Source organism: Alosa sapidissima, chromosome 7 (genome assembly GCF_018492685.1).
Source record: "Alosa sapidissima isolate fAloSap1 chromosome 7, fAloSap1.pri, whole genome shotgun sequence".
In the NCBI taxonomy this organism is placed as follows: Eukaryota; Metazoa; Chordata; class Actinopteri; order Clupeiformes; family Clupeidae; genus Alosa; species Alosa sapidissima.
The window spans coordinates 33,500,016-33,507,736 of NC_055963.1; the positions used below are offsets into that span (position 1 = coordinate 33,500,016).

At 42.1% G+C, this 7,721-nt stretch overlaps 1 protein-coding gene across 3 annotated transcripts in view; it reads right to left on the bottom strand.

Moving 5' to 3' along the window:
• LOC121713172 (neural cell adhesion molecule L1.1-like) overlaps window positions 1–7,721 on the bottom strand; it is a 51,145-nt gene that overhangs the window by 21,741 nt on the left and 21,683 nt on the right. For 2 of the 3 annotated variants that reach the window (XM_042097611.1, XM_042097610.1), the window contains exons 2-6: window positions 6,626–7,001; window positions 5,576–5,590; window positions 5,090–5,192; window positions 2,801–2,967; window positions 108–230 (exon numbers count right to left, since the gene is read on the bottom strand). In XM_042097611.1, coding sequence (XP_041953545.1) covers window positions 108–230; window positions 2,801–2,967; window positions 5,090–5,192; window positions 5,576–5,590; window positions 6,626–6,764 — 547 coding nt within the window. In that variant the 5' untranslated portion in view covers window positions 6,765–7,001. The remainder of the gene's footprint in view (window positions 1–107; window positions 231–2,800; window positions 2,968–5,089; window positions 5,193–5,575; window positions 5,591–6,625; window positions 7,002–7,721) is intronic. The other variant, XM_042097612.1, reaches the window with a different exon arrangement.

Here is a 7,721-nt window from a genome sequence, read left to right on the forward strand (position 1 = left end):
TCCTTGCCAATACACAGCCCTAGTACCAAGTGTGAGTGTGAGTTTCTGACCCCTTGATTAAAAGAATGAAAAGCTGAAGCAGGTGTAAGAATCCTGTGAGAACTCACCATTGTCCATCCAGTAGATCTTGTGTGGGGGAGAGTCGGGTGGGGGGTCACACGGCATCACCAGACTCTCTCCCTCCACCTTACGAAACGTCTGCTGCTGTTCTTTATACAGACTTGGGATGTCTAAGGCACAGAATGAGAGGAGTGAAATCAAAAATCTAATATTTTCCATTTGTATTACCATTACATTACAGAATTACATATAATTAATATATTTAACCTTTATTAGAGCAACTTAGAGAAAGATCATTGATGTTGTTTTTTGTCTCAGCTCAGTCTTGTGAATGCATTAGGTGTCCCTAACAAGCTCCTTGGTCCATTGTTCTCCCTGGCCAAACAATGCATGTGCGCGCACACACACACACACACACACACACACACACACACACCCACACACACACACACCCACACACACACACACACACACACACACACACACACACACACACACACACACACACACACACACACACACACATCCCAAACCAAGCACACAAATTCTCGGAAGCACAGGGTATTGATCCCAGAGGGGTTCTCATATTTGCCACAGACTCGACTGCATGACATCATGTCATCCCGTTTCTAGGTGATGGTTGTCTAGGTAACAGGGAGGCCAGCAAACACAGGCGCTGTCTCTGTCAGTCAGTGAGATATCCTGAGTCATTTCTCCATAACCTGGCTGAGTAGGCTCTACATGATTACTGTCTGTCTTACACAGTAAGGGATATCAACATTACCTTTGTTGTGAAAGCATGATATGATTGATATGATCATTGCTTCCAGTTTATTCATTTTCTCCTGCTTAAAGGCACAATATGTAGTTTTTTTTAAAACAAAAACAAGCAATGCTTCTAGATGCAGTTTTGAAGCCATACATAGATACATAGTAGGCTAAAGGCTACTACTTGGTGTTATGTATATGTGTACATTGTCTGGCTAGCCCTGATAAATGCAACTAGATAAATAAAATAAATAAATAAAACTAGATGTACCGCATAACGGTACAAAATATGACCACCGCTCAGTCCTGTACATCTGTTCTGCAAAAATAAATCATACTTATCAATTTGTCTCCATCTTCTACTCCATCTCCCACTCTTGAAACTTTTGTGCTTGTTTGTTTGGCATGCCTGTGTGTGTGTGTGCAGAAAGTAGCCTACTGGCGATGCAAAGGTGAATAGATTTGTAGCACTAGCCAAAAAATGTGTAGCATTGTTGTAAAACCTTTAAAATCTCTAAACAAAAACCTTTACAATCTCTAAACAATCGCAAGTAGGGTAGTTCATCACAGATCATCCATTTCAACTGGACTGATGAAAGGTCATGTACACCTTAGGCTACAGAAGGTATCAGCATAATGTTTTTATTTATTTATTTATTTATTAATTAATGTATTGATTGATTAATTAATTAATTAAAACAAAACAATTCCTGTCAGTTCCATGCAGTTTTCAACAGCTATCAAGAAGAGAGGTCATGCCATGGATTGTTGTGAATGTTCCTTCTACATATGCAAGATTTTAGTCATCTTTAGTTCATATGATATTCAACTTTACTGTCAATGCATAAATATCAGTAGTCTAAAACGAAATGCAATTTTACATCTAACCAGTGGTGCAAATAACTGACATGTCCAAAATGGCCTTTATGAAATGTGTTGCTAGACTGTTCATACACATACAGTAGTAGGTCTGTGGCTAAAGCAGCCATAATGAAAGTGTTATCATTGTTTGGATACTTCACACACGTGTGGAAGCAACTGGAATCCATGCATTTCCACAGAATTATTTTTGGAATCTGATCCCTTATCATACCTGTTCATTCATACTCGTCGCTTGATTTATCATGACTAAATTCTAGATGGCTGCAAACGCTAAACTCCGTGAAGATACTGTCTGTATAAATCGTCTTGTAAGTAAACTACCAGTGCTTTTTAAAAGTTCTCAATGTCTCGTTTTAAATGTCAAGGCCCTCGGAAGTCTACCAATGAAGTATGGAGCTACTTTGAGCCTCGTAAATGGTGTAAAACAGTGATTTATTTGCCTGGCTAGGTCGATGCCCGAGGCACCCCCATCGAAAAACTGTTTTTTAGCATCGGCTAACTAGCGCCAGATTTCTGAGTGCAGGGGACAAGCCGAGATGAGCTATGAGAAATACATTCACACTCGTTATCATGTGTCAACACACTTTAGGTCAATATCACAACAGAATTCTCCTTTATGTCTCTGCAATGCTGCGCCATCTGGTGGACCAACTACGTAACGCCAATACTGGAAATGCAGCCTAAATGATGATGATGAATATCCGGTTTTACTTTAATCCTACTGAATGTTTTACTGAATTTAATTATGTATCGGCTGTGGCCCCCAGACCAAACAATTTTTTTCCGTAAAAGTCTAGTGGGGCTATATACCCACCAAATTTCATGTGCCCCGGTGTTTCAGTGTCCCGGGTATCGTTGACCAAAAATTCAGGAAGTAGATGACCGAAAAAGAAAAAAAACTTTGACAATCCCTATAGGGATATTTATTATATCATAATAAAGCACCAATATAGAATGTCTACCATAATTGTGAAATAATATTTTCTTGGTAGCAGATCAATTACATGTCATCCATTGTGCTGAGTGGTTGTCAAAATGAACTTGTGTCAAAAGGGCCAGAAGAATATCACAGAAGTAAAATTGAACTCACAGCCTGCTGTGACTGTAACCAGGTCAGACACTGCTGTACCCAGTACATTGGAGGCATAGCAGCGATACTCTCCCTGATAGTCGTCCAATGACAGAGACTTGTTCGCTACCAAAGTCCCATCATCCTCCAGCTCTGCAAACAGTGCTCCATCCTTCACCCAACGATAGCTTTCAGAGAGAAAGAGAACGTGAAGAACCATATTTAATGTTAAAAGGAAAACAGGGGACACATTAAATGGTCCATATGGTCAGTTTGAAAGACAGTAAAGCATTTGATAGAGGGAAAGGTTTCTAAATAAAGGAAGGAGAGAGAGAGAGAACAGAAAAGAACACAAAGCAGAGATCATCATCATTCTCCTTAATGATGTCATATCCTGTCTTGTCTTTATTATCTTCTGATTATGAGATGCAATTTATTCCCATGCCAACCAAGCCCCCGGCCCTTAGGGTTGTGGCGGGTGGTGGTGATGGATGGGGGGGGGGGGAGGAGAAGTTGTCTGGCAAAGCTCCAGGCTGTGATCACTGAGCCAGTGGGGGGGCCTGGGGTCTGTGAGACGTCTTTTATGTCGGGCAGAGACTGTTTTGACAGCATGGAATCTGTCTGGACTGAGGTTAGAACAAAGCCACACTGGAATCATTCTGATAGATCAGGGATGGGGGAATATCTATGGACTATATGACTCTCAACACCCAATAATAATAATAATAATAATAATAATAATATAATAATAATAATAATAAACAGTGTTTTATATGTAATATTGCATCTTTACAAACCAGTGAGAGTATTTTTGTTAATGAATATTATATTTCAACTTCAAGTATTGTAGTTAATTTATTTATCAGTGATGAGTATGTATGACTGTTTTATGTGTAATATCACATAGTGGTAGAGTGATACCACAGTCACTATTTACAACCACAAATATACTTACTATTATCACATCTGTCAGTAATTTTGTTTTTAGGCTGGAGTAAGAAGATGGGGATGAAGGAGACCTTGGCAGTTGACACTGAAGTATTAGCATAAATAAATAGGAATAAAACATTGATAAAAAAAATAATTGAAACTATTTTCAGTGATTCAGGCAGTGCACCAATGATGGACAGATAGAGCAAAGCTTTGGGTGAACATGTAAAAACCAGAATGACTGAATCTACTCTATTTAAACTGTTCTGGAGATGGACAGACAAGAGAAGATTAAGGAGCGGTGTAAAACTGGAGAAAGCTGAAGAAGGGTGACACTTCTGTGACACGGGCTTTTAACTGCACTTTTCTATATGCCTATCGCGCCGGCATTAAGGAGATGGCCGTTTCCGACTCAGATCAGGCTGCAGTCATCACTCTTTCCCCGCTGATGAGAGGAGTGGTTGGCTAAAAGCCTCCCACCATAAAACTTACTGCGGCTTTTTGAAAGCAGTTTGAGGAGCTGAGCTGAGTTAAAGAGTCCTGACACACACACTGGCCCTCCAATGGGGTTTAGTGGCAGCCACACTGGGACTAAGCATTTGTAACTCAGAAAATGGAGTTTTGGACAGAGCGGTGGCTTGAAGGGGAGACAGAGGAGACTGTTCCCTGGTGGGGGTGGGGGTGGGGGTGGGGGTGGATGTAAATGAAATGGCTCTCCTCTCAGTGAAAGGTTCCAGAGAGGTTCTTCTGGGTCCCTGCGTTTGAAGTAGGGGCTTGTAGATTAGACAACCGCCGTTGGGGGGGGGGGGGGGGGGGGGGGCAATGATCTGCTTATTATCATCATTGGCTGTGTGGGTTGAAGTCCCAAAACAAAACATTTTCCCCAGAAGCCGCAGAGGGTAGGGTTGGAATGAGATAAATGGCTTTCTCTGACGAATGGATTGCATTAATGGGAGGGGAAGACAAACAAGGCAAGAAAAAGCTGGAGAGACAGCATATGGATAGCAAGCAGAACGGGGATAATGGATGACAGTGTCGTGTCTGCAGGAGGATGGCGACAAATTAAGATGGAGAGGGAGGTGATCAGACAACAACAGAAAAAACTGCCCTAAATGGGTGTAGTCACTGTCTCTCTCACATACACAGACAAACAGACCAACAGGCTGACAGACAGACACAGACACTCAAAACATATGCTGAATAAACAGCATATCACACACATACAGCACACTCGAGACATTCACACACATACACAGAAACACACACACAAACAAACACACCAGCACACACACACAAACAAACACACACACACACACACACACACACACACACACACACACACACACACACACACACACACACACACACACACTAACTGACCTTGGTTCAGGTGTGCCTGATGCTGTACAGCACAGAGTGATGTCCTCTGGACTGAACGCTAAGACTGATGTAGGCTGCTTTGTGATGACAGGAGGACTACTCACTGCAAACAGATATTAGAACAACTGAGAGTCAGATCATATATATCCTGTAATAAAACTCACTGACAGGGTAGAGCAGAAGAGACAACAGTTAAGATTATAGTCACTTCACTATATCCTCGGAACATAGTCTAGATGTGCATTCGACATTATATTGGTAATGCTGTCCAGATAAGATAAGATGCACATGATTTGTGACCAATGATGTCAACGAAAACACTACGGTAGATTGTACACATTTTGGTTGATGGCATTCTGGAAAATATTGTGCGGAATGAGAAGAGATTTTGTGATTTAATATGATTTACTGGAAAAGATTGTGCTGAATGAGAGGAGGTTTTGTGATTTAACATGGTTCTCTGGGAAAGAGAAAAAAAACACTTACTGTATCCCCTATTGTCTGTTTGCACAAAAAGATGGAGAAGGAGAACACAGAGGTGTTAGATTGTGAAGAAAGCACCCGGTAGAGGAACAGGCAGATCTTATAAAACACAATATGTGGCATATGATGGAGAGACAGGTTAAGGAAGGGTGTCTGCATATTATGTACATTTGTGTGTGTGTGTGTGTGTGAGAGAGAGTGTGCCTGACTTGTGTTCCTGTGTGTGTGTGTGTGTGTGTGTGTGTGTGTATGTGTGTATGTGTTTGTGAGTGACTAATCCCTCACATGTAGAATGAATAAATCCCAAATTGACTTATCGGGACACTGAAGGACCTCTGAGTGTCTGACTAGTGTGTTATTGATCGCTTTGCTTCCCGTCACTCAGAGAGAGACAGGTCACAGTGAGGGTCGCAGGTCATAGGTCACGCTTCAAGGGCTTTCCCCAAGCTGCTGTATCACTGACCCTCCCCCCCCCGAACCTTGTCCCTGCTGAGACAGACCATCAGTCAGACACGTGGCAAAGAGCTAACCTGCTGACGCGTTCAAACTGCTGCCTAATGCACATGCCATGGTCCTCTTTACTGTTTAGCACAGGGAGCAATTTAGCAGAATATATGGTGCAATTCATGTTTTCTTATTATTAGTTTGTTTACAGAATGGGTCTGTGGTTTGTGGTGTAGCTCAATGTATATTGTATTTCGATAATGAAAGACTGATCTATGAATCAAGCATGCCTGATTACAGTATATTACTGTTCGTTACTTAGAGAGCAGTATTTATAGAGATTATATATGCCATAATATATGTCTTTGAATGAAATAGTGTGACAATCATTTCCTTTTGTGAGCAGGGGCCTCACACAATGGCTAGATGTATCAAGTCACGTGCATTTGCCATATCTAACAAACCCATCAGAATCTACTCTCTGATCAGAGATAACACATTACGGGGATTAAGAGATGCCACAGGCGAAGCCATTATATGTAATGTACAGATGTAACAGTGTAAAGGCGTGCCGCTGTAAAGATGTAAAGATGTTGCTGCTGCACTCACAGCCTTTGGGGATATCGATGAAGCCCTGGACAGAGCTCGTCGCCATGACGAGGAAGAGCAGGCGGAGGAGTTGGTGCTGATGGCTGAGGGCGCTCCGCTGCCCCCTACAGCTTCTTTGCTGACACTGCGCTGGAGGCATGGTTCAACCACTCCTCCCAGTCAGATGCATGTACCCAGACGCACAAACTCTCTCTTACACACACAAATACACACACTCACGTGTGCTAACCTACACACACACACACACACACACAAGCACACACACTTGTCCCACAAACCCTTTCTCAAGGGCAAGGTGAAATGGGCTTGTGTCTCTGTTGGACAGTAAATTTGTCTGCCTGTGGTGGGTCCACGCCCTATCGGTGTTTCTGGGTAGCTGTGGAAAAGAGCAGAGAGGACAGGAGTGAATTATAGACTGAGCCATTAAAAAAGACAAAGGCCCAATAACGCTTCATTACCATACAGGCCGCACCTTTCAGCATTCATTAACGCTAACAGCCAGGTTCATTTGCAGATGGGCGACAACGGGTAACTGCCACATGTGCAAAGTGCCATGTTTGATTGAAGTGACACTGAGTCACACATTTTCCAGTAACGAGACAGCAGCATTTTTGTTATTGTAATAATCACTGACACAGGTATTGTAATAATCACTGACACATGTATGTTTTTGTTATTGTAATAATCACTGACACAGGTATGTTTCCATAAAGAAAGGAGAAATGGGAGGTGAGGTCGAGAGGAAGGACACAAGTAGAGACACAAGGACCATGCTGGAAATAAGCTTTGTACTTTTGCATGTCATCCTTTGGATTGATACATTTTATTGTCTTGATCCTGAAATAAATCAAATCAAATCAAAGAGTTGGGAGGTGTTGACAAGAGAAGAGTAGAAGAGAGGACAGAAGGAGGTGAAGGGGAAACAGGAGAGGAGGAAAGAAGAGATCGAGGAGAAGAAAGGAGAAGAGAGAAGAGGAAAAAAGATGAGAGAAGATGAAATTAGAGGTGGAGTGCTGAAACAGAAAGAAAAGGGAGAGAGATAGGGCCAGAGAGAGAAAGAGAGGCGAGAGAGAGAGACGACAGATGTGCTGCAGAC